The sequence below is a fragment of the Eumetopias jubatus genome, unplaced genomic scaffold (genome assembly GCF_037043125.1).
Source record: "Eumetopias jubatus isolate StellerSeaLion01/CBP00866 unplaced genomic scaffold, mEumJub1_p1.0 scaffold_16, whole genome shotgun sequence".
In the NCBI taxonomy this organism is placed as follows: domain Eukaryota; kingdom Metazoa; phylum Chordata; class Mammalia; order Carnivora; family Otariidae; genus Eumetopias; species Eumetopias jubatus.
The window spans coordinates 48,031,643-48,057,670 of record NW_028274822.1 but is presented as its reverse complement, the minus strand read 5'-3'; the positions used below and the strand labels follow the sequence as shown (position 1 = coordinate 48,057,670).

At 48.4% G+C, this 26,028-nt stretch overlaps 2 protein-coding genes and 1 long non-coding RNA gene across 5 annotated transcripts in view; 1 reads left to right on the top strand and 2 right to left on the bottom strand.

The window, feature by feature from the left end:
• On the bottom strand, window positions 1-2,598 carry LOC114205107 (uncharacterized). Its single transcript, XR_003608313.1, has 2 exons — window positions 1,831-2,598; window positions 1-1,066 (listed from the first exon to the last, which is right to left on the bottom strand). It is a non-coding gene; the product is annotated as an uncharacterized LOC114205107 (long non-coding RNA).
• Window positions 2,599-2,820: 222 nt separating this feature from the next.
• RMC1 (regulator of MON1-CCZ1) lies at window positions 2,821-25,926 on the top strand. 3 transcript variants are annotated; one of them, XM_028098153.2, is made up of 20 exons: window positions 2,821-3,054; window positions 3,788-3,864; window positions 5,976-6,060; window positions 7,431-7,487; window positions 8,569-8,655; window positions 10,980-11,120; window positions 11,450-11,553; window positions 12,730-12,819; window positions 12,908-13,013; window positions 13,802-13,913; window positions 17,006-17,050; window positions 17,314-17,367; window positions 18,555-18,683; window positions 19,436-19,542; window positions 21,010-21,126; window positions 21,392-21,469; window positions 21,744-21,848; window positions 21,945-22,013; window positions 22,102-22,327; window positions 24,880-25,926. In XM_028098153.2, the coding sequence occupies exons 1-20, from the start codon at window positions 2,953-2,955 to the stop codon at window positions 24,927-24,929; spliced, it is 1,941 nt and encodes a 646-aa protein (XP_027953954.1). In that variant the 5' UTR covers window positions 2,821-2,952; the 3' UTR covers window positions 24,930-25,926. The 3 variants fall into 3 exon arrangements, with proteins under 3 accessions (XP_027953954.1, XP_027953955.1, XP_027953953.1); XM_028098152.2 differs by lacking the exon at window positions 24,880-25,926 and adding an exon at window positions 23,036-23,198 and having other exon boundaries at window positions 2,822-3,054; XM_028098154.2 differs by lacking the exon at window positions 24,880-25,926 and having other exon boundaries at window positions 21,656-21,848; window positions 22,102-22,204.
• The window catches only part of NPC1 (NPC intracellular cholesterol transporter 1), a 48,661-nt gene continuing 45,536 nt past the window's right edge, over window positions 22,904-26,028 (bottom strand). The window contains exons 23-25 of the mRNA XM_028098151.2: window positions 25,245-25,358; window positions 24,472-24,634; window positions 22,904-23,690 (exon numbers count right to left, since the gene is read on the bottom strand). Coding sequence (XP_027953952.1) covers window positions 23,608-23,690; window positions 24,472-24,634; window positions 25,245-25,358 — 360 coding nt within the window. The 3' untranslated portion in view covers window positions 22,904-23,607. The remainder of the gene's footprint in view (window positions 23,691-24,471; window positions 24,635-25,244; window positions 25,359-26,028) is intronic.

The window sequence follows — 26,028 nt, the reverse complement described above, 5'->3', positions numbered from 1 at the left end:
TCGTGTACAACAGGAACAGATTTACTCAAGTAATGACCAACATAAGTATCAACAAAGTCTCATGAGAATGAGGGAGTGATTAAAAGGTACGGAGTCCGTCTGGGAAATCCATAAAATGACTGAAAAATTGTCATGAACATAGTGACCTGGAGCTCCCTGGGGACCTTCATGAGAGCTCTTCTGTTTCCAGTGATGGGGCCGAAGCCAGATGAGTAGGGTAAGGTTGGGGAAGTGGGGGCAGAGCATCACAATTCTTCGGAGAAGTGTGCTGTGAAGGAGAAAAAGGGAGTTATAGCTGGAGACACATAAGGGTTTCAGGAAAGTTTTTTTGTGTTTGTCTTCAGCTCAGTTGTGTTTTTAAGAAGAGAGCAGCAAAGTGAAAGACTGTTTCTAGGAGCCAGGATGTGAGGAGAGGTGTGATAATCAACACCTTAAGTTTTCCGAGAAAGTGCAAAATGGGATCTGAAAACTTTCTTGGGCAGGACAGGCATTTTTCTGGCTCCATGGAGGCTAGGAAGGGCGGAGGGGCAGCAATGGTGGGCTGGACCATGCGCTACCATCTGAGGACTTCACTTTTCTCCATAAGCAGAGGCCAGGTAGGTGTCTGGGAAGGGCTGCAGGCAGGCTGAGGAGAGCGGAGAAGGCTTGGCAGTGTCTTCGCAGGGAATGGAGGAGAGCCAGGCAGGGCCGAGGGCCGCTTGCGCTCCTACCAGTGCCGCTGCAGGCTGTGTGGCTCCTCCTGCAGGGGCAGCTGCAGAGAACGCAGGTGGGGTGCATCTGGGCTCAGAATCTGTCAGGCGAGTGCGACAAGGACCGAGGAGCAAGGATGTTGAGGGTAAGGGCAAAACCAGTACTGTCGTGGAGGAACACGGAATTGCAGCTGGATGAGGAGGGAAGGGAAGGAGGGGGCAATAGACTGGGCAGAAAAGGTAGGACAAAGGAGGGTCCTGGAGGTGGTGAAGAATGGTCGCAGGGGAGCAGTTGGGGGGACAGCACGGGTGGGATGGGTCTTCCGCAGGTATGCAGATAGGTGACGGCAGGACGTGGGTGGAAGGATTCTGTGATCCTGGTTAGTAGATGACAGAGATAAGGACAGGTATGGTCAATGGTAGGAGCCTTACAGGAATAGGTTTTTTCCTTCGTTTTCATCTTCCTTCCTCCCTCCCTCCTTCCCCATTCTTTCTTTCTTTTTACCAGAGAAAGGAGAGGAAGGAAGGCCCTCATTTTCCTACCCATAAATCTCCCAGCCTCCTTCTATCCTGTGCTTACAGAAACCACCAACTGCTCCATATGCACTCTGGGTCCTGCCCCATCTCAACTCACTTGGCTATCTCGTCTTCTCTGTATATTCCATCGTTATCTCTCTGCTGAACCATTCTCACTCACACAAAGATGCCACAGTCCGCTGTTCATAAATATAATCCTCCAACTCTGTCTCAGAGGTCCCTGGCCTCTACAGATTCCTGGGCTCCACAAGAGACTTGGAATGTTCTTATGTCAGTACAGTATGCACGGCCTTGCTGCGGCTATCACTTGAAAAACCTAACTCATTCCTAACTTCCTCCCACCCTGGGCCACCTCCATGTCCATTCCTCTGCTCCTCTCAGGGACAAGCTTCTCCAGATCGGTTACTAGGATCTGCTGCCTATCACCTCTTCCTCACTTCCCATTCTCACTTCCAACCCGCTGCCTGCCCTGTGGCTCTGCTTCCCAGTCCCTGCAGTGACGGTCCTCCCATGCAAGTATCAGTGTCTTCCTTGGGGTAAAAGTGGGGGACACTTTTCAGCACTTTCTCTGACTTCTCAACAGCCTTTGTCAAAGTGGACTTACCCCATCTCCTGAAGCAGTTCTTCACTCAGCCCCAGAGGCCTCCCCCACCCGTAGGTTTCTGTGTACTTCTCTGGCTGGCTCTGCTTGTTGTCCCTTACTGATTCCTCTTCCCAGCCTCTGCAGGTTGGTTTTTTCATTTTTTTTCACTATGTGAGGCAATGCCATCCAATTCCACGGCTTCAAATACCATCAGTATTCCAATACCGATCACTATCTCCAGCCTTGTCACTCTTGGTGAGCTTCAGCCCCACATACCCATCTATGTAGATGTCATTTCTCCTCGGATTCACATGTCCAAAGCGCCTTGGACAGAGAAGATGCCAAAGCGTCTTGATCTTCACCACTTCCCTGCCAAACTTCTCAAGCCTCTTTATCTTAGAGAACGGTGCTCAAATCCATCCGGTTGTTGGAGAATGGCCACCTCGGGGTCATCCGTGATCCCTTCCATCTCCGTTGAGTGAGGAGTTTCCCCCACCCTCCCTCAAATGTCAAAGCCATTCAAAACAGCCTTTCTGACTGCAATCTAAACTGGGTTTCCCTGTTACATGCTCACAGCATCCAGGCGCTGGCCACAGCTCTCCCCTCCTTTACTTACTAAGTTCCCAGAGACAGGCTCAATAAGCCCGCGGGAGAGACAGCGTAAGCCTTCCCTAGACCAGGGGCAGCCCTGCCCCAGGCGGGCGCGCGCCGGGCGCAGACCTCCCGGGATGGACTGGGAGGGAGCCAGGACCTGCACTCGCCGGGGAAGGCGCAGGCGGGAGTGGCGGTGCCAACACCCGCCTTCGGCTCCGCGCGGCTTCCGGGGCACGCCCTCGCCCCGCGAGCCGCGCTGGGACTCCGCCCTCCAAGAAAGGGGCGGAGCCTCTCGCGCCAACCAGGGTGCGGTCGCTGTAGCTAGGCCCCACCGCAGCCGGTCCGCGGTCGCCGGTTTAAGCAGGGAGGCCGGCGGGTCACGTGCCGGACGGGGTGGGGGCGTGGCACTAGGAAGCGGCCTCCGCGCCCGCTGGGATCGCCGTCGCCACCGCCCGGCCCGACTCGTCGCGTTCCTGTGCCGGGCGCCGCTCGCCCCGCTCCACGCTGGCGGCCGCCCCCGGACTCCCCGCCGCAGTGGCGGCGCCCGCTATGGGTGAGGAGGACTACTACCTGGAGCTGTGCGACCGACCGGTGCACTTCGAGAAGGCGAACCCGGTCAACTGCGTCTTCTTCGATGAGGCCAACAAGCAGGTCCGGGCCGGTCCGCGCCCTCCTCCCCCCGCGCGGCCGGACGCGCCCCGCCCGCCGTCCCCGGCGCCCCAGGGGCGTCCCGCGCTCACCCAGGCCGGGTGCCGGCGGAGGGGGGGCCAGGCCTGGGGCCTCCCCTCCGGTCCCGGCGCCGGAGTGGCGCCAGCTCCGGGCTCTTGGGTGGGCCGAGGTACCGGGAGCCACCTCGGCGGGGGCTTTCTTCTCCAAAGTGATAGCTAGGTGGACCCCGAACCTGCGCCGCCCACCCAGCAGCACCCTTTGGCCGGTGTGGTCAGCTGTTAGCTCGCCAGCCCTTTCCCGGTGCCTTTGTTGTCTTTATTTGTCATTAGTTACCCTTGCAGTCGAGGATTTAGACGTTGAGATTGCCCTTACTCTCGGGATTTTGGAAAGGGGGGAAAAGCAGTGTGAGGAGTAGCAGGATGTGCTCAAGTGCATCAGGGGCGCCTTTGCCTTACCCGATTAAAATGTGTAGCCGTGGGGACCCCGGCCGGGTCTTGCCCAGTGGGCTACACCCGGAATGGCATAATCTTTTCGGTCTCTAGCTTTTGTCCCTTAAAATTGATGTGAACACCAAGCATCTGCAGATTGATAGATGCCACGTTAGTTCAGCTGAACCAGGAGTGGGATGTAGTAGAAATAATCGCTTGTGGGCTGGTCTGTGTGTCTGAAGTCTTTCAAAGTTCAGACCATTAACGTTGCTTCTTTCCCCTCCCAGGTTTTTGCAGTTCGCTCAGGTGGAGCTACCGGGGTGGTAGTTAAAGGCCCAGATGATAGGAATCCCATCTCATTTCGGTAACTATTGACATTCACAGAATAATTGTCACATGTAAACAAAATGATGTGTTTCTGTTTCTCATTCAGAAGGTGGTTTTAAAAGTTTGTCCTTTGGCTGTAAGAGGCCTGAAGTGTATACTCACTTGCCAATCCCTGTGTGTAGGGAGAGGGAAGCAGACACCTGCTGCGCAGTGTTGTGGCACAGATCAGTACTTAGAGTGAAATGTGTAGAGTGGTTCTCTCTTGATTTGGGAATCAAATGCTCAGATATAGGGAACCCACTTCCTGGCACTTGAAATTAGCAAGTCAGTTTACTGATGTGCCCGTTTCGGGCATCCTGACTGAGGAGGGCCTTCATTTCCTCATCTGGCCCTGGTCTTTTCAGGCTGTGTGGTAGGTGAAGGAGATTCCTGGTTAGTGTTTCCTATATAATAATGCATTTTAAGAAAATCCCAGCTTCCACTAAAGGTGACTGGATGTCCCAGTTTATGCAAGTTGAACCAGTATAATTATGAATAGCACTTCCTTTCACTTTCAGAAGTATCTCAATTTGGTTGATAAATTATCTGGTCTTTAACTCCTGTGATTACAGAAGGGGAAAGTACAATGTGGGCCCTCAGTTCAGTGGTGACTTAAGTTTTTTTTGCAGGTGGCCTGTGCTAATAGGAAACAGTTTTTGACATAGGAAACAAATCACTCATTTGTTGGACAAACACTGATTGTAGCCCCTGTGCGAGGCACCAGGCATGGGAAGGTTATGAATCAGCCTGGCACCCTTTTGCAGAGCTCATAAATTTAGTATGGGAGACAAGTGTGTGGACACATTCTGTTGATTGTGAAAAGTGCTGTAATAGCACTGTCTTCAGAATTTGGGCAAACAAAAGAGATGAGACATTTATCTTGGGGTAGGCCAGGAAACACCACTGCCCAGGATGGGGAAGGCCTCAGAGAGGAGGGAGCCTTTGAGCAAAACTTTAAAGCTTGAATGGGATGATTCTACATGGGGAAGAGAGCAGGCCTTTCAGATGGAGAGAACACGGAGTGTAAAGGCGAGCAAGCATGGTGTTTGGGGGACTTCCAGGTCTGTGTAACTGACATCGGGTGTCCTTGCAGGGAAGGGGAGGTGGTGGTAGTCTGGCCACTGGCAGGAGTCAGCTTGAACCTTATGTATTCTACGATGGAATTAGGGTTTTACCTTCTTATTGAAAATTGGTAAGATGGGGCATAGCATGATCTTATCAGTGCTTGGAAAGATCATGCTGTTCACCACATTGAAGCTGTGTTAGTTGAAGCTTTGTTAGTTGAAGCTGCGTTAGTTGAGAGCATATCAATGTCAGGGATACCACTGAGCAGTGATTGCGATGGTCTGAGCCAGGCATACTAAAGACCAGACCGAAGGCAGAGTAGACTGGTATCACACAGGCACTCAGGAGGTGCCTAGGAAGCTCTTGGGTAAGTTTTGGTGGTCATTTGGGCGTGGAAAATGAGAGTGAGCCCGTGATGATCCAGATTTGGGGGCTTAGTAGGGTTTGAGGAGGAAGATACTGGATTTACCCTCTTTTAAATTTTAAATTTATTGGTAAAAATTTTAGCAATTTTGTGTATTTTTAACAGTTTTATTGTGGTAGAATTAACTGCATATATTTAACATGTACAGTTGATGAGTTTTGACATGTGTTAACTGTCACCACAATCAAAAGTTTGCTGGTGCTGCCCTGTAATCCATCCGTTGACTTCCCTTTGTAACGTCTGTTGGGGGTCCTGTAGGTTGGGAAGTAAACAGGAAAGCTTACACTCCTTCACGCACTCTGCTGTGAGAGCGATGAGGGAGGAAAGAGGGTAGTTTCTGGAGAAGGTTGCTGTGTGGGTATTGCTTATTTATGTCTGATTCTCAAGGGAAAATGCACGTGTTCTTAATTCGTCAGTCACTTAACCACAAAACTGTAAATTTCATCAGCAACTTGTTGCCAGTTGGATTTTGTTGTTTGAAAAGAAGTCCTGATAGTTTTAGAAACAATTTTCAACTAAGATTTGCTGCTTCCTGAGTATATAACTTTTCTCACAAAATGCTAGATGCTAGTATTCGGTTATTAACTTTAACTCATAATATACTTTTTTCCCCCTTAAAGAATGGAAGACAAAGGAGAAGTGAAGTGCATTAAGTTTTCCTTAGAAAATAAGATATTGGCTGTCCAGAGGACCTCAAAGACTGTGGTAAGACGTATCTTTATTTATTTCAAGTTTTATTTATTTAAGCAATCTCTACACACAACGTGGGGCTCGAAGCCATGACCCCCCCATCAAGAGTCACATGCTTTTCCAAATGAATCAGCAAGGTGCCCCAGGACCTATCTTTAAAGATAGCATAAAGAAAAGTACATTAGAAGTATATTTAGAAGAGAATGAATTGCAAAAAAACAGCGTTAAAGGAAGCTTTTATTATTTTAATGCCATGAAAGTTATGGTTCTGTTGTATTTGAGCCTTTGGAATTCTTGGAGAAAGACGTTTCAAGGGATAAATACTTGTGACCTTAGTTTGTCATTTTTGACTTAAAAAAATTTTTTTTTAAAGTATTTGGAGCCTCAGGCATTTTTTGTATTGATTGACAGCTAGCAGCATAGATTATGTGAGGTGCATTCTTGGCAACTTGGTGAATTAGCTTTACCTGGAATAGCTCCATTTACTCACTTCTTGCATCTTTGAATGCTTGACTCCCTAGGAACAGACGTTCAAAGTTGGAGCACTGTTTGGCCATTTTGCCGTTATAAGTATTCACCGTCGTCATTGGTAAAGTAGAGTGAAAGCTGTTGGGAAGAGGCAGAATCTGATTTCCTTCTGTCAGTATTCGTTACTAAAAGTTTTGGAAAGCCTCTTACAAGATGCAGCAACACATTTCTCTGAAATCAGTTGATTTTCAGGGGCACCTGGGTGGCTCAGTTGGTTAAGCAACTGCCTTCGGCTCAGGTCATGATCCTGGAGTCCCGGGATCGAGTCCCGCATCGGGCTCCCTGCTGAGCAGGGAGTCTGCTTCTCCCTCTGACCCTCTTCCCTCTAGTTGCTCTCTGTCTCTCATTCTCTCTCTCTCAAATAAATAAATAAAATCTTAAAAAAAAAAAAAATGAAATCAGTTGATTTTCAGTATCAGTTTCTAAACTCTAACCGGATATTTAGATTAACTTTTTTTTTAGTTGAGTTGTAAGGAGATGGATTGTCCACATTGGTCCTTTAGTTTTCTTGTCTTTTATCAGTTTTTTTCTGATCACTTTTTTTTTAAAGATCTTATTTATTTACATGACAGAGCGAGAGAGAGAATGAGAGAGAACAAGCAGGGGGAGCAGCAGAAGGAGAGGGAGAGCAGGTGTCCCCTCCCACCCCAGTCCCCAGCAGGGAACCTGGGATCACAACCGGAGCGGAAGGAAGACACTTAACTGACTGAGCCCCCCAAGCGCCCCTTTCCTGATCACTTTTTAAATTTGTCTTTTGAAAAAAATAAAAATAAATTTGTCTTTTGTCTTGTAGGTTGGCAGTATGCTGCTTGATCTAAATTTTCTCCTCGTGTTTTCTTTCTTTTTTTCCTTTTCAGGATTTTTCTAATTTTATCCCGGATAGTTCTCAGCTGGAATACACTCAAGAGTGCAAGGTATGGGCCCAGGTCCTTTCGCAGCTGCTGGCCATTTCCCTGTGTGGCGGGCGGATTGCCAGCACACACTTGGATCCAGGCTGTGCGTTGCGCTGAGGTCTGCTGCGTGTGGGCTCTGGGACTCTGGACGGTTTTAAAAGTGCTAAAAGCCTGTTTCTTCTACAAGATGGAGTAGGGAGGATTCAGTGGGTGACTGGGTGTGGTGCCCGCCCTTCTCCCTGTGCGGGCTGCGCCTCTGGCTCAGACCCTGGGTTCCTTTCGGAGCCTCCTCTTTGGAGGTTTTGGGAAGAGGGGTTTTTTTCCTCCTCTCCTGATGATGTTTCCTTTTCTTGATTTGTTGTCCCTGTTGTGTGTCCTTCCGCTTTTTTCCCAAAGTGTAGATTCTAATCTGTTTTAATTAGATTTCCTGGGCCTAATGAACGAGGTGGGGGGGGGGCTCAGCGAAAAGCCGCAGGGTGGCACCGTGGAAACTAGCAGAAGGTGCTAGTAGCTGGGTGTGGCTTTTAGCAGCTTTGTCATCGTTTTGCTAAATGGAGTTCAGGGTGGGCTCTGCGACGAGGAAAGGCCCCTGGGCCCAGGAACTGTGCCCCTCGCAGACCTCCTGATCCTGTGTGTGCGGCAGAGCCCCTGTCGTAGCCCGTGTGCCCTCGGGCTTGGCGCGCTGCAGGGCACCGGGCGAGGCGGAGGTGTGCGCTCATGGCCCCGAGCCCGGGTTGCTCAGCGCTCACTGAGAACCTTTAGGCCTTTATTCTTTCATAGTGCCTATTATGGCTGCCTAAGAGAAAGCCGGCTGTCCTTTGATTCCTTAAGGTAGAAGTTGGTATTTGCAAGCACCCATCAGTTACCGTTCTCCGAAATTTAGGCTTTTCCCTCTGTTCTTGAGCAGAAGGAATCAAGAGTCAGGGGCTTCAGTGAGATGTTTCAGGTGGAAATCTGGGAACGTTGTATTTAAAAGAAAGTTTGATTTGTTAATAAGTAGTCAAATCCGGGTAACTTTTAGTAAAGAGTGATAGAGTATTTTAAGCTTTTGAAGAAGGTTATACATTTTTTTATGAAGAAAATTTTTTGTAATTCTTTTCAGACCAAGAACGCCAACATACTAGGATTCTGTTGGACCAGTTCTACTGAAATTGTCTTCATAACAGATCAAGGAATTGAATTTTACCAGGTATTATGTTAATCACTTATGTTCGCGGGAGAAAGGTCTCTGATGGCAATTTGGCAGCCTTTTGAATTCAGTTCTAAATAGATATTTTGAGATTCGAGAGTTTTAGTCTCTTGCTTAGGTTTTTCTTTTTTTCTAATTACAAGAAATAGGTGTTTTTTTTAATAAAACAATTAAACATTACCAGGATATGTGGAAGGTAAAAGTCCCCCCCGTAATCCCTAGAAGTAACTAGTATGAAAAATTTAGTACATATTTCTTTATTTTCATACATACATACAAACTTTTTTTTTTAAACAAAAACAGGAATGTTGCATATAAACTATTGTGGCTGGCTTTTTTTGCATAGCAGTATGTCTTGGTCATGTGTCCATGTTTTATTTTTAATTTTTAAAATTAATTTTTTTTTTATTTTTAAGATTTTATTTACATGATCTCTACACCCAGCATGGGACTTGAACTCATGATCTTGAGATCAAGAGTCACACGCTCCCCACACTGAGCCAGCCAGGCGCCCCTGTCTGTATTTTATTCTGACTGAACAGTATTGTGTGGGTGTCATACAGTTTAACTTATTCCCTGTTGATGAACCTCTGGCTTGTTGTCATGTTTTTGTGATTATAAACAGTTCTGTAGTGAACATGCTTGCAAACATTTCTTTATGTTCTTGGGATTACAGCATAGGCATGAACATCCAAAAAGCTGAACAGATATCGCTAAATTTCTTTTTCTTTTCTTTTTTATTAAAAAAATCTTTTTTTAGTCTTTACTTTAAGTAGGCCCCACACCCACTGTGGGGCTTGAACTCACGATCCCGAGATCAAGAGTCACTTGCTCCTCTGAGACAGCCAGGTACCCCCACACTTTCATTTTCAATGTAGGAATCTCCATTTTCCACATTTTTGCAGGAACTTCCTATTATCAGTCCATAGACATATGTTCTGGGTATTAACCCTTTATCGGATAGATGGTTTGCAAATATTTCCCATTCCTTTTCACTCTGTTGACTTGACTTTGCACCTGCCTCATCAGCTTGTAATATGTTCCAACTGCCTGACCTTGAGAAATGCATCTGAGAGCTTTCAGTGGAGCTAATCTAGAGGGTGTTAGGATTCTCTCAGGGCTTACTTTTGTTGACCTAATGAAAGCAGGAAGATTTAGAATGTAGGGATGGAGAAAATACACCCGTGTAAGCAAAATGTGAGATGTTCATGCCATGGTGCTTTGCTGTGGGCTCTCATCAAAACCCGTGTAATGGCCACCTGAAAGAAACTGCACACATCTCGTACACAGGGAGTTTTGTATATTTGGTAGTGTAGAGAGGATCACTTGCTTTACTGAAGGGTTCCTTCAGTGGCAATCATATAGCTTTCTGTTCTCTGTAATGGAAAAGTGTACATTCACGTCATCTGGATGGTCCTCAGCTCTTCAAGAAATAAGTTAAAAAGAAAGGATGCTAGCACGTCCTTATTTTATTATACCCAAATTGTCCAGATACCTGCACCTCCTGACCCTGACTTCCATGCCAGTTCTTAAGCACAGTGTTCGATGAGCATTAATGTCTTGGGGCTCTACACCGTGTTCTTTAATGTATCAGAATATTTACAGTATATTTAATACATGCCTTGACTATAAAATACTAGGTTTGCATGCAGTGTCTCACGCACACGATTGTTAGTAGAAGGGAGCTCCTGCTGGGCTTAGTGCTAACGGGGGTCGAGATGGAGGGCAGGAGGAAGGCCTGTGCTGTAGGCCGGGCGGTGGCGGATTCCATGCGTGGGGCTCCACATGGAATGGTGGATGGTCCCCGAGAGTGTGGAGGCTCGGACCGGGTTTTGCGGTGACCTGGCCTGCCTGGGCTGTAACTGCATTAACTGGTGTCTGAGCCTTGTTTTCTCCTCGGTCAGGTGTCCATGGTGCCCACGTCTCAGGGTCGTGGTGTGAGTAAACGAGCCAGGATTCGCCAAGCACTGAGCACGGGGATCAGTAGCTGTAACAAACAAAAAATTTTCAGTTTTATTTGGTGGATTTTCTCCTGCTTTTTATTGTTTTTTTTTTTCTTTTAAAGATTTATTTATTTTAGAGCGTGTGCTTGCGTGGGGGGAGTGGCAGAGGGGGAGGAGAAGCAGACTCCCCACAGAGTGTGGAGCTCTACCACCTGGGGCTAGATCTCAAGATCCTGAGATCACGACTTGAGTGGAAACCAAGAGTTGGATGCTCAACCGACTGAGCCACCCAGGCGCCCATTTTTTATTGTTTTCTTAATTTCCTGTCAGTTGTCTTCCATTTTACTGTTTTAAAATATTGTTTCTTGAACTTTGCTTCAGGTGTTACCAGAGAAACGAAATCTGAAACTCCTGAAGAGCCAGAATATCAATGTGAATTGGTACATGTACTGCCCTGAGGGTGCTGTGATTCTGCTCTCTACCACAGTCCTTGGCAATGTGCTGCAGCCCTTTTATTTTCGGGTAAGAGTGAGCCTCTCTTTAGGAAAAGTCCCTCTCCCGGCCCCTTCCTCTAACCTCCTGAGGTGTCAAGTACTTCAAGGGGGCAAGTTCCTCCAACCAATGAGCTCACCACTTCTGACCACTAGAGGGCACACACTATCCTCCCGTCACCTCCAAGAGCGACTCCTTGTGTGGGGACAGACCCCAGGGAGTAAGGGCCATAGTGGATGGGACTTTGGAAAGGATGGAAACACATAGTGTGTGCACATCCTCAGTGGTTTTATGTAGGGAATGCTGAAGCATCTGAGGGGCTTAATCGGCTTTTCCTAATACTTTTATCACCCAAACAGGCTGGCACTATGTCGAAGCTGCCCAAGTTTGAGATTGAATTACCATCTGTGCCCAAGTCAACTAAGCTGAACCTTTCTGAGAGAGACATTGCGATGGCAACCATGTATGTCCGTCTTTTGAGAGAATTCCTGCTTGAAATTGCTTTTGGTGTTAGAAGTAGTAGAATTGCATCAGAAGCGCTGCAGGGCTGCCCTTTGGCACATGATCAAGACACCCCCTTGCCCTTTCAGTGTCTAGATTTTATGAATACAGGAAACCTGCTGTCGGCCTGGCATTCTTTGCTGATTTTACTAGCTTTGTGACCTTAGGGAAGTTGTTTTTTTACCATTCTCGCCTGATAAAATGAAAACACTGGACTAGTCTATTTTTTAGGTGTCGTAGTTCTAGAATTTTTTTTTTCTGTGAGTAGTTGAAGCTTATCAAGGACTACTTTTAGCTAAAATATATCCTACTTGCCCTAAAGAACATAAGATTTTTAACTAACATGGAACTGAATTACTTATGTAGAAAGGTATATCTTCATTTGTAAACGCAGATTATCTCAATTTTCATACTTCGTTATGGAAGTTTTAAACACACAGTAATAGAAACATACAAAGAATACCCTGTGTACCCCAACCCTATTCAAAAATGTCAAAATTTTGTTCCTAGATTACTTCTGATTCTTCTTTGGCCTAAAACAGTGGTTTTGAAGTGTAACATTTTTAGCAGTTAGAATGTAGAATGCTTTTTTTTTTTTTTTTTAAAGGCAGTCTTCTGTGTCGTCCTGGTTTAGAGGATAGGTACAATGAAAACAGTCCTGGCCACTGGCAGCAGGGACCCACCCCCTCCCCTCCGGTCTCAGCCACCGAAGAGCAGTGCGCACGCGGGGACTGCTCCTAGCAGTGTTCATGCCTCACGAAGCTTACAAATGAAGATGATTGTATTTCCCTAATATCAGGGAATATACTTATTACATAAAACTTGGAAGATACAGAAAGAGAAAATGAATGTTACTCCACAATAGCTATTAACACATATTTTTTTCTAGTAGCTTTGGACAATGTATTTGTGCTTTCCTTTTAAAGCGTTATGATGGAGCTATGTTTAGTTTTGCATCCCCCTTTTTTTCACGTTGTAATTGGCTTTTTTTTTTAAACTACATTTCGTAAATATTTTTGTTGGCTGTGAAATATTCTGTTAGTGAATGTGTCATAAATAATTCTGATGGCCCCATACAGCATTTAGAATGGAGGAGTTTCAAGTGGCCCGCCGTGACGTCTGTCTCTCTGTTCTCTAGATACGGACAGCTTTACGTGCTATTCTTGAGGCATCACTCTCGGACCTCCAGTAGTACAGGCGCGGAGGTGGTCCTGTATCATCTGCCACGGTATACTTAATGCTCTCCTCTTTCTCCAATCTTAAAATACGAACTAAAGCTCGTCGATCTATTTTTTGACCTTTGTGTTATTCCACAGAGAAGGTGCCTGTAAAAAGATGCACATATTAAAGTTAAATCGGACGGGGAAGTTTGCCCTCAATGTGGTGGATAACCTGGTGGTCGTTCACCATCAGGATACAGAGGTAAGAGTTGTGTGTGCACGTCTGGTCTGTCGGGGTTGCTGGTGAGATGTGAAAATTGACAAAACATTCAGGACAAAGACTAGAAAGTGCTTTTCGTGCTAAAACTTTGGTCTTCTGGATGCAAATAGGTTTGGTATTCTAGATGGTTTAGGAAAAAAAAGAGTGAATCCCTCTCTGTTGATTACAGTGAATTAAAGACTATTCCAGAAAGTAGCACATGAGGATATTTGAGTCTGGCCCAATTATTTGGTTTAATCAGCTAAGCTGGGAATTTACTGCAGAACCACAGTCTTACATGAGCACGTGAGCTTGGTGCTTCCTCTGTGAGGATAGATGATAATGCTGAATGATAATGATTTTGAGGCTCTGCGGCCCAAGAGAAAGACGAGAGTGGTTCCTGTTTTCTGTGCGGTAAGCTGGGTATCTGGTCATAGGCTCTTCTGTCCCACGCCTCCTGCAGGGTGGTGACACCCTTATCTTGACTAGTGAAGGTGTTGTGAGTTAAAGTGAAAAAGATCTGCTGGAATCACTTCGAGCTCTTCAGGGTCTGCCCAACATCAGTGCCAGGAGTGTGCGTGTCTGCGTGAGTGTGGGGAACAGTGTCACAGAGTTGTGGTACCCCACCCCAGCACACTCCTCCCCACTTAGAACCAGCCTGCGGGGGTGCGGTGTGCACAGACTCTGTAAGCTGACAGGAACGGCAGGATGCGAGAGAATGGAAGGGGCGGGCCTAGCCGAGGCCAGCGTGGCCTGTTTTGGCATCCGAGTTTTCCTTTTCTCCACTTTAGACATCGGTGATATTTGACATCAAGTTAAGGGGAGAGTTTGACGGCACCGTCACCTTCCATCACCCGGTGCTCCCAGCGCGCTCCATTCAGCCCTACCAGATCCCCATGGCAGGTAAGGGGACCCCCGCCTGGCGGTTGGAATGACGAGGGCGTCATGGAATGACAGGGGTTACTGGGTCCAGGTGCTCTGGGGAGGGGGGATTTTTTTTTTTTTTAATGAAAGTTCTGATCATATTAGTAAAATTGTGCTGTTGTGAAAAGCATAAGATACATGAATCTTCTTTTGAAGAAAATGGAACGATTTCTCTGAGCTTTAAAGTGGAAAGTTTGGGGGCACCTGGGTGGCTCAGTTGATAAGCGTCTGCCTTCGGCTCAGGACATGGTCCCAGGGTCTTAGGGTCGAGCCCCGCGTCGGGCTCCCTGCTCCGCGGGAAGCCTGCTTCTCCCTCTCCCGCTCCCCCTGCTTGTGTTCCCTCTCTCGCTGTGTCTCTCTGTCAAATAAATAAAAAAAATCTTAAAAATAAAATAAAATGGAAAGTTGGGAGGGGAGCCTGGCTGGCTTAGTTGGTAGAGCATGTGACTCTTCGGAGTCGTGAGTTTGAGCCCCACTTTGGGTGTAGAGCCTACTTAAAAGACAATAAAAATAAATAAAAGAGAGTCGGGATTACCCACTGAAGCTGAGAGATTTTTTAGTTGTTTAATTATTGAATATGCCCTCCATTTTCTGTTTGCCCAAGCTCTGTAACCCTGAGATTAAACGTGGCTGCTTCTGGCTGTTATTTGAACCTGGGATCACTTTTCCTTGTCTTTCTCACACATTCTGTGTCATAGCTTTACTTAGTAAATACTGCATTTTCTTCTCACTGGTGGGCACCGTAAGAGCTTAAGGCTGTGCTGCTTTGGTTATTCGAAATCTGCCCTACACGAGGTGGGAGGAAAAAGTCCTTCCTCCGAGAAGAGAGGAGGTCAGGATTTCAGGGAAGGAGAAAGAAAGCATTGGGCTTTTGTTTTTGCCTCTTCCCAGTGGAATTGATTTCAGGCTAGAGCTCATGGAATAACATTCAGCTCTCTTTTGAAGGAGATAGGGGTCTAGGGTGAGCTAGTTGAAATTTCAGTGCGTACAGCTAGCTAGTACCTTTCTGGGCACACGTTTGGAGCTTCGGTAGCAACATTTTCTTCTTAAAAGGGATCCCTGTCATATGGTATTGCGGGCTTGGGCCCCGCCTGCAGTCAGGAGGTGCTTGCACCTGTTGGAAGATTCCAGGCGGGCTGTGGCTGAGAGTTTAGCAAGAGCACTGCCTCCAGTCTGCCTGCCTCGAGTTGTGGGGATCAGCCAGAGGCTTAATGACTCTGGCAGCATTGGGGGAGGAAGGAGCTAGTTGTTAAAGTCTTTTGGCTTCCTGTGTTCCTTCCAGCATCTTTTTCTTGGGTTAATAATGTTAGCATTAAAAGAATAGGTTGTGTCTGGCCCCTGGGTGGCTCAGTTGGTTAAGTATCCCACTCTTTTTTTTTTTTTAAAGATTTTATTTATTTATTTGACAGCGAAAGAGGAAACACAAGCAGGGGGAGTGGGAGAGGGAGAAGCAGGCTTCCCGCGGAGCAGGAAGCCCGACGCGGGGCTCGATCCCAGGACCCTGGGACCATGTCCTGAGCCGAAGGCAGACGCTTAACAACTGAGCCACCCAGGCACCCCTGTCCCACTCTTGATTTTGATTCAGGTCGTGCTCTCAGGGTCATGAGATCCATCCTGCATCGGGCTCTGCGCTGGGTATGAAGCCTGCTTAAGATCACCCCCCACCCACCCACCCCCATGCGCGCGCTCTCAAAAAAAAAAAAAGAGGGTTGTGTCAAGTGCTTATCTTGTATCTGAGGCTTACTTGGTATGAAGGTAACTGCTGGTGAATTGGAGGGAAAACCAACTCTAGACATTAAAAATCTGCTCTGTTCCGTTGGTTTGGGACTAGTCAGAAGGCAGTCGGGTTCTAATTGGCTAGTTATAATAAATCAAATGCCAGGTGTGATCAAAATAATAGTCTAGATAAAGGTTAATGATTCAGTGGTCCATTGAATATCTGGCTTCCAGAGTGTGGGTTGGTAAAGCATTTTTTACAGTTAATGACTGTTTGTCTTGTTTTCCCTGCTAGATTGTAAGCCCCTTGCAGGCTTGTAGCATCTTTGCATCTTGCCTGCCCTGTGCAGGTTGCAGGGCATACCGTCAGGAAGAGCTTTTAGGCTGTTTTGCAAGATGACACCGGCAAATTTGGGATGAGGCAGCTGCTCTCATTTCCCCTTCTGTTTTTGGTCTGTTCAACCAGTGTTTCTGGAGCTGACTACACATTAGCATCACCTGGGGGGCTTTAAAAACCAAGGGCATCTGGCTCTCACCGAGAGCAGTTAAGTCCACGTGCTTGGCAGCCAGAGTTGAGGCCCATGTGCAAGACCTTCACCCTCAGGTGCTAAATGCAAGTGTTCTTTGCTGTAGCTTGTCTGACCCCTGGGCCCTTTCCTCTTTTGGGTGGTCTTTTCCAACACGCTGATTAAAACCTATCTTCTGATTGTCCCTGGGTGATGGGAACAGAACAGGGAATGACGTTTAGTTTGCAGGGCTGTGTGTCTCAGGTTCACTGAAGGCTGCCCGCCTGACACACGGGCAGTGTAACTGGTCATTATGAGTCCTTGTCATGTGAGGTTTTTTTGGGGTCTCTTTCCTAGATGAGAGCTCTGTGCCTGGACCTGCTCTGTGCAGTGGAGAATTGAGCCAATTATTTAGACAATGAAACCACAAAACACTTTTATTTGAAATATCAGCAAAGAGTATACTTTGAGGGATCATCTCTATAGTTTGAAAAATATCAGCTACTTACTTGGGGATTTAATTTTGAATCATCCAGGGACGTTTCTCAGTTCTTTGATGATGACGAATCATCTTCGGTTAATACAGGAGAATTAACAACTCTGAATGAATTCTTGATACTTTTCCCCTTCTTGGGAGGACATTTTCATGGATTGTTCTTGACTTACCCCTTCCTCTTTATATGTGTTATCAGTGGAACAAGACTGTTGACTCCCTTCTCATTTAACTACACTTGAATAAACATTTACCAAAGGCTTTAAAAAGTACTGCATTTCCCATCCTAAGCACTGGTATTGGCAGTGTTTTCTGACGGCATTGTCTTTGCACACTTGTGTTTTTTCCATTTGCAGGTCCCGCTCCTGTGACCAGCCAGTCTCCTGTCCCGTGCAAACTCTGTATCCTTTACAAAGGCCTTGCCGCTGTGCACCGAAGGGAGGCTGTTGTCCCCTTTTATACTGGTGTCTGAGAGTGGTCCTGTGGCCTTGGCCTTGCCAGCTGCAAATGATCTGAAGAAGGTCTTGGGGAGTCCCTGGGGGAACTTTTCTCACCGCCCAGAGCCGAGGAGCCTCTGCAAGTAGGGGGCGGGCGGTGCCAGTCAGAGCTGGGTTTGTCTTTTGTTTTCATCTCTTCCTGCTTTACCACTTCCTATAACATGCAGATTCTTCATCCTGGATTGTCTTTCAACCTGATATCATTATCAGTGCAAGCCAAGGTGGGTCAGAGGGGATGATCGTCAAGTTAGACAGTAGTACTTGTTGTCTGGGGGTGGCAGGAGTAGCCAGTGCCGTTCCCAAGGTGAACCTGAGAGATGATCACTCCCTGCAACCCCAGAATGGGAAATTTTTCACTTTGTTCTCTATTATTCTGTGTTTTATCCTGAGCCTATGTTATTTTTAAAATTAACAACTAAGAATGGCCATTCCCCTGCTTTTGGCCCATTCAACTCTGTCCGTTCTAAAAAGCCAGACCCCATAGCACGGTGTGCCAGGCCCTGCCCTGTCCTTACCCCAGGGCCACACCCGTGTGCGCCCGAGCCCTTTTCTGGTCCGTCTGTGCAGGGAAGCGTGCTTTTGCTTCCCACGGTGCTGGGGAAAGCTCCCTTGGGATGCTGGTTGTTTTCCTGGTAACCCCCTAGCCCCTTTATCTTCCCGTTAGAGGACTTCCTACATCTGTCTTCAGTCATCCGTGCGTTCTCCCGCCTCGGCCCCTGGGATTCTCAAGGCGAATTCTCAGGGGGAGAATCAGCCGTGGTACCTGTGGGATCCACTGCACGTGGAGTTCTCTCGTCTCCATCTAGAACGGCACTAGCTCTGGACCAGCTGTGGGAGAGTCGAGAAGGGGATCACTCAGATCATGTTTAATGCAGTGTTGAATTCTCTTGTGGAACCCCGATTGAGAAAGGCACTCCCTGGCAGTGTAGGTGTTTGGGAAAGTCATGGATTGATGAATGGATGAACTATGAAATTCCCTTAGGAGACTGCGGAGTTACCTTTTGACTGAAGAGCCATTGCAGGAGAAATCAGAGTATAGGACCCAAGTTCATACCACACGTTAGCATCTTGTTCAACCTTCAAGGCTTAAAAGGGGGCTAGGTATAGGGAAGGAACTGCTCTGAGTCACCCCCCCCCCCCCCGTTTCGGGAGCTCCACTGCCGATGCCCCTGTGATCGGAGAGGGTCACCTTGTCGTCAGGAGCCGGTGAGCACATAGTTGTACTGTGCTGTCCAACCATCGTCAGGTACGGCCTGTGTGTCCTAGGCTGCGCTTGGCTTAGTAAGATCAGGATTGTATCAGTGCTTTGCAGGATTGCGCACCCCCCCATGAATGTTTCAGGGAACCACCTTTTGGGCTTTTGTTCTGATTTGCATCCTGTATGAAATTTGCTGCCTCCTCCATCTAGGCTACCTCTGGAACCTCCAAGTGAAGCTTCAGCCCATCGTAAACCTCTTGCCAGATAAAGGAAGACTGATGGACTTTCTCCTCCAGAGAAAGGAGTGCAAGATGGTCATCCTGTCTGTCTGTTCGCAGAGTAAGTGGACCAGTCCTCCCAACTCAGTCTGATTCCGGGGTTGGGCCTGTGCTGCCCACATCCTTTTTATTTTAAGATTTTATTTATTTGACAGAGGCACAGCGAGAGAGGGAACACAAGCAGGGGGAGTGGGAGAGGGAGAAGCAGGCTTCCGGCAGAGCAGGGAGCCCGATGTGGGGCTCAATCCCAGGACCCTGGGATCATGACCTGAGCCGAAGGCAGACGCTTAACGACTGAGCCACTCAGGCACCCCGCCCAAACCCTTTCTTGGGAGCTGGGCCATATTTTTCTGCTTTGTGCACAGCCTGTGGCCTCATCCTTCACTTGAAGGGTGGATTATTTAATCCTCTGGAAAGGTGATGAACTATCAAAATGACTTGTGGTGACTTGGGGAGAAAAGCTAAATAGGATGGTTCCAGGTGAGAGCAACCTAGACACAGCTGGTGCATCTGAGGGTAGGGCGTCCCCAGCCTGAAAACAGACATTTTCCAGAATCCAAGTCACTCACTACATAGATCTCTACTTTGAGCACTTCCTGCTGAAACCCTCCGTAGCTACTTTTTCTAGTCCTCAGGAAGGGCTGGGGAGTGAATTCTAGGCTCCAGATCTCCAAATGATTCCATTTCTCTGGATGCCTGTTGGAGGTAGGTTTGCCCTGGGAGCCCTTTGGGGTTAGCTCTTTCTATCCTAGCAGCATGTTTGCGTTCTGAACAGACGTACACTCGGTTCATCTGTGTGAACGTTCTTTCCAGTGCTGAGTGAGTCAGACAGAGCAACTTTACCTGTGATCGCCACGGTTTTTGACAAACTCAATCACGAGTATAAGAAATACCTGGACGCGGAGCAGAGCTACACGACGGTAAGCTGTGTGGGCTCCTCTCCACTCTCCCCGCCCCCGTGTTTCCTAATTAGGATGCAGGGTTCTGGAGGCATGACGCCACCGAGGCTTGCGGGCAGGGGGCACGGTGGCCGGAGTCGGGGAGCAGCAGCTTCAGTGTGGGCGGCCCACCAGCCCAACACTGCCTGCACGCTCTGCTCTTTTTCGTCTGTGTCAGGTCTCACACGGGGTCGTAGATCCTTGGTCTTACCTGTTTTAAGGATAAGAAAATTGGTTTCAGCTTTGTGTTATTTTATACCTCCTGCTGAGTTAGAGCCTAGACCTAATAAATTAGAAGGATAATCATTTTGTCACATCCTCTTACTTTTATCGCTCTCCCAGCCCAAAGGGAAAGGCTCATGTCGGCAGTCAGCGTCCTGTCAGGATAGCGATTAAGTATTAGCGCTGTGCTTTCACGTGGCAGGCTCAAGTGTTTGTCGCGAAGGGCTGGAGACATTAACATGGCTCAGAACCACGTTCTGCTATGCCGTTAGGATGAGTGGAATGAAGTAGTTCACTTCAAGGATCTGATGATCCTAAGGCTTAAAGTGGAAGTGGTTTTAAGCAATGAGAAACCCAGAGTTGCCTTTCCTTTCAGCTCCTCAGGGTGACAGGACTGACGCAGGCTGCTAAAGGCCAAGTGACCTTGGAGCACTCCTGTCCCTGTCCTGTTAGACGTGAAGGGGGCAGAGGAGGGCTGAGCTCTTCCAGAGCCTTCCCGGCCTTGCCGCTGGTGTATGAGGCTGTGGGAAGCAGGAGGGCTGATCCCCGTGGGCTTCTGTGCATCCCTGCTCTGGCTCCAAGGCTTCCTCAGCCCTTGCCCTTGCTAGTCAGAGCCCCTCAGGCCCCCGCCACAGCTCCTGCACGGTGTGCACTGTGGCAGACTGCCTTACAGAGCCAGCTGAAGGAGTCCATCTTCTCACAAGGCTTTCCCAGCCTGTAGTATTTGGGGAGGCTTATTTACCACTCGGACATCCAGACATGGAGTCTTAATCATGGTATTTACTTACTGTAGGATCAGGGCTTCATAAAGATGCAGGACGCCGTTCTGTATTTATTAGGTAACAAACACCAGAAAGTCCGTGATTAAGTAAATTAGGGATTTTAAGGTTAAGAAAATGTGTCTCAAGAGGAAACGGATTTACGCCTTTTAGTTCCCATTCATGAACGTGAGCCTATTTTCAAGATGACCAACTCTGGCTTCCTAAACTCTGCCCCAGCCTGCACGGGAGAAATTGTTCTGTAATTCCCATTCATGAACGTTAGCCTGTTTTCCAGATGACCAACTCTGGCTTCCTAAACCCTGCCCCAGCCTGCACGGGAGAAATCGTTCTGTCCGAGTAGGAAGTGCCACCCTGTGCGCCTGTCTGAGGCTCACAGGGTCTAGGAATCGAGCCTTCTGGGCTTATCGAGAAGATGGGTGAGGTCACGTTTGTGATGTGTTGTCAGGCACTGGAAGCCGGGCAGAGCCGGAGCAGTCCGCTTCTCAAGAGGCCGGTGCGGACCCAGGCGGTGATCGATCAGTCCGACATGTACACGCACGTCCTGTCGGTGTTCACGGAGAAGGTGGGTGACGGCTCCTCCACACACACAGCGTGTTTGCGGGGTAGAACTCAGAATGTGATTAGTCTGACTGGAGCTATCTTGGGTGGAGAGCTAGTGCTAATAGTTTGACCTATAATACTCAGCCAAAACGTGACCGTGGACAGGGGAGGTTCTTGGGATCTGTGCAAAACCGGCGAAATAGAACACTAGGCCAGATTCATGTGGAAACAAGGGGCCTCCTCACGCGTCTTTAGTATTAAGACTTTTTTTTCCTTTTCCTCCGTAGGACATGCCTCATAAATTTGTGATCGCCGTTCTTATGGAGTATATTCGCTCTCTCAACCAGTTTCAGATCACAGTACAGGTACCTTCCAGTCAGCATGTGTTGTCCTGAGTTAGAGAAGCAGGGGCCTCACTCGGCATTCTGACTTTCCCGACACTACCGTGTTGTTCTGTGGTGGGATGAGGGATGTGGTGTCACGTGTCCTGTCGACGCGCGGGTGACAGAAACCTCTCCCCGTCGTCGTGGAAACACGTACCCATCCCTCAGAACAGCTCCGGTCCTGGACCCCCGTGGCCTCTCCTCTGGTGTAGGTGGGTGATTGGGAAACGGGCTCTCCTTCCGTCTCTGTCCTCAGCACTACTTACACGAGCTCGTCATCAAGACGCTGGTCCAGCACAATCTCTTCTATATGCTGCATCAGTTCTTGCAGTACCATGTTCTCAGCGACTCCAAGCCTTTGGTATGTGGCCCCAGGTCTGTGCTTGTGGGATTCAAGACTTCACCTTTAATCCTCTAACATCTTATGCTGAAGCCAGTTTGAAAATGTGTCTTTCAGGCTTGTTTGCTCTTATCCCTAGAAAGTTTTTACCCTCCTGCCCACCAGCTGTCTCTGGATATGCTGAAGGTAACTTTTGCTACAGCGGCGTTCTAAACTGCATTCCAGTTCTGTTCCTATCGCTGGCACTTACCGGACTTTCCTCCCTCCCTCCCAGCGACTCTCGACTGCAAATGATGAGATCGTGGAAGTGCTGCTTTCCAAACACCAAGTGTTAGCGGCCTTACGGTTCATCCGGGGCATTGGCGGCCATGACAACATTTCTGCACGAAAATTTTTAGATGCTGCGAAGCAGACTGAAGACAACATGCTTTTCTATACTATATTTCGGTTTTTTGAACAGCGAAACCAGCGTTTGCGAGGGAACCCTAACTTCACACCAGGTGAGGATGTGGCGGCACTGGAGAGAGCAGGGGTGAACAGACTCACAGTAGCAAGAGAACACAGGCAGGCAGGCAGGCTGGGGGGGCGAGAAGCCTTTTTGGGAGCTCTCCTAAGAACTCCTGGGTTAGCTTTTTTAGAAACAAAATTCTGTGATGGTGCTCAGAGGGAATCGCACGAATGCAGTTCTGGCCAGGGCGGCGGTGTGGGTCCAGGTCTGGCCTGCCACTGATCTGGGAATGCTGCTTTCTGAGGAAATCAGGGACAAGACAGGAAATGGTGACTGGAAATGGTGACTAAGGTGTGTCAGATGACCCGGGGTCTTAGGAAACCTAGGCCAAGTCTCCCAAGTTATGAAACCTAAGGCAGCCAGCTTCTTCAGGGTGGGGAAGGAGCACGTGACGCTCTGCTACAGGCCCTCGGCTTTTCTGTAGCTTAGGGACCCGTGCGGGGCGACGCTGCCAGGACAGGCGAGCTGCTGTAGCCCTGTCCCAAACGCGGTTTGCTGGGGTGTGAATCGTGAAGGTGCCCAGCAGCCCTGGCAGGAGCTGTATAAATAGAAAGGACAACTCAAAAGCTTAGGAAAACAAAGTATTTTATGAAGGAAAATGTTAAAACCCCCACCGTACATATCTATGAGCTGTAAAGTGTTTATTCTCTTGTTTTCCTCTTTTTTGTGCCACCTCTGACGAAATCTATTTCCTTTATAGGAGAACACTGTGAAGAACATGTTGCTTTTTTCAAACAGGTTTTTGGAGACCAAGCTCTAATGAGGCCTACAACATTCTGAAATCACTTGCTAGTTTTTTTATATATATAAAAATGTGTACAAAGTTAATTTATTGCATTAATAAAGCTCTTTAAACTACAAAATGTTAAAGTATCTACAACATCCTCAAGTGTTACTAAAAATATGGTATAGAACTCGTGTGATGGCTTACTCCAAAAACAAACAAAAAACATTGCATTGATTGGCCTTTAGAAGGGGTCAGGGAGCAGATCCCACTCAGCTTCGCTCGTGTCCCCTTCCGCCTGCCCGAGTTAGGTCTCGTTCCCGGAGAATGTGGAAGGCCCCTGGGCGTCCTGGAGCTGCCTTCCGATTAGGTAATACTGCTTCACACGTCAGGTTGGCGGTCCTGGATCCGAAAGCACTAGGGCTGCAGTCGCCGCTGTTCGAGCCTGGTGTCGCTACCGTCCGGCTCTGCCCGGACAACACGGCGACTGTCGAGCAGCAAACCGACCGACCCACACACAGTTCGAAGTCCCCAAACCTCGCGAGAGGCTAGAAATTGAGGAGCTGTTCGCGCTCTGTACCTCTGTATCGCTCTTGAGTGGCCGAACTTTTGGCTTTATTTATTGATGGGCCTGTGAGAGAGAGGAAAAAAAAATACAACTCCTGGATCATTTCTTCAGGAGAAAAGGCGATAGGGTAGTTCTATTACAGTACCAACTTTCTACCCCCCCGCCCCCCACCGCCTTAGCTCCAGAGCAAGCAGGCTGGTCCCATCCTCCCCTTCCAACCACACGTCATTTATGGAAGCTGAAGTGGCCACAGAAGTAGAAAGATCTTGAGGACAGTCTCGAAATGAGAGAAGCAGAGGCGGCTCTCGGGGCGGGCGGTGAGGCGGGGAGTAAGCGCGCTCTGCAGCACCGCTGGGCTGGCCTGGCACCTGAGCCACTCCGGCCTCTCCTCTCGGGGCGCGGCGCTGCCATACAAGCGCCTTCACCCTTCACCGGCTGACTGCGGGGCCCTGTGCGGCAGCCGGGCGGGGCCTCCAGGAAAAGCATCAGCAGTTTACTAAGGAAGCCGTCCGGACCATCCATGAAACCTCTAGACTGGATGGTTTTCCTCTCACAATTTTTTTAAGTACCATTTAAGAATGCTTCCAGATCTCTTTTCCTTTAGTAGCACGCTTCCTCCAACCACCTGCTTAGGAACAAGAATGCTGGGTGCCTGGGTGGCTCAGTCGGTTGGGCGACTGCCTTCGGCTCAGGTCATGATCCTGGAGTCCCGGGATCGAGTCCCGCATCGGGCTCCCTGCTCAGCGGGGAGTCTGCTTCTCCCTCTGACCCTCTCCCCTCTCATGCTCTCTATCTCATTCTCTCTCTCAAATAAATAAATAAAATCAGGAACAAGAATGCTTACCTATGTAGCTGAGTAAGACAGGGAGGAATATCAAGCCATGGGTGGCTCCCAGTAAGACCATAGCCAGATACATCCTGAAGTAAAATATCTGGAAGATCTGAGATTTGGCAAACGCCAACACCACAATCCCTGCAAATTTTGTTAGTGTGATTCCACTGAACACCTGAAAAAAGAGACAGGGTTGGAAAGCTCTTAAACCAACCTACTCTAATTCAGCACTTACGGTGATTTCTTGATGGGCAAGGCCCAAAACAACGGGGTGAACCCAGCTTTCAGTTACAAGCAGTACTGCTCTTCCTAAAATTGTGTGATTTGCTGCTTATAGACCTGAAAAAAAAGGGTGTAAGGGCAAAAGCTGTGTATTCTGCATAGACACTGGACTCTGTCTTTAAACAGATTTCCTTGTAGTTTTAGATGAGAACTCAACTATTTTCTGGAGTGGCAAAGTGACTGGCTGAAAGGTGGAAGCAGGCTATGGAGTTAAACTAAGAAGATTCTCCAGGCTCTGAGGGCCGCAGCTCCCTTGCGGTCAACACGCATGCTCAGACCTCTCTGTTCTCTTCCTGCTCCATGGTCTATAAAGGATTCACCAAAGGAAACAGTTCTGAATAACGTCGGGATATAGCTGTTTCGTGAAATGCCCGAAGACCTGTCATCCTTGGGAGTGGCTAAGTAATTCAAATTCTGTTTTCCCTACTGACTTTCCCGGTTCCTGAGAAGCACTGCTGATGGGCTGGGCCGTGTGTGTGGAGATCTCCGGCCCGGCTACTTACAGAACTGCCCATGTGAGAGAGCGCCTCCTCGGCCCGTTCCACGCGGCCGCCCTTCGTGCTCACTGTGAACGCTCTCGTCAGGTGGCTGCAGAACTCCACGGAAATGCCACAGCTCTGAAAAACAGTGCTCCCGTCAGACTGCCCTCTTGCAGCTGAAAGTCCTAAGCAGGCACGTACTCCTCTCCCAGGAGCCGGCGTGTGGGGCGCCCCAGGGGCCCAGGAGCCCTGCGCATCCTCTCTACCTTGTGACACTCAGCCCCCACCACACCAACTGCAGGTGTACCAGGCGACTCGTGGGACCCTGGGGGCACAGCACCCAGAGCTCCGCTTCTCTACAGTAGACCTGCCTGTTGTAGGGGCACCTGTGGAACCCTCGTAAGGTTACCCCCACCCCTCAAGAGCCAGCACCCCTCAGATTTACTTTAGCTGGGCCTCCCTGCCACTCCCCCTGCAGCGTTCGTATCCTAAGTACAGACATGCTGCATCTTAATACTCTCCCAAACGCTCGTATCTTCAAGACTATCAGAAAGCACCTGGCAACTGCATGGGAAGCAGAAGTGCTGGTACAGAATTCCACTGGGAAGGAGCATTTTTTCTAAATAAAAAGTGAACGTCTTGTCATTAGGCTACGTGTTTTTGCAAACCCGTCAGGATAGAAGTTCCAGGCAAAACACCCCCACGACACCACACAGTCACATTTTCGTTGTTCTACGCACCACCCATGTCCCCATTCCATTAGCACCCATCCCACCTGTCCAAGAGCAAGACCTGGCCTCGGTCTTTT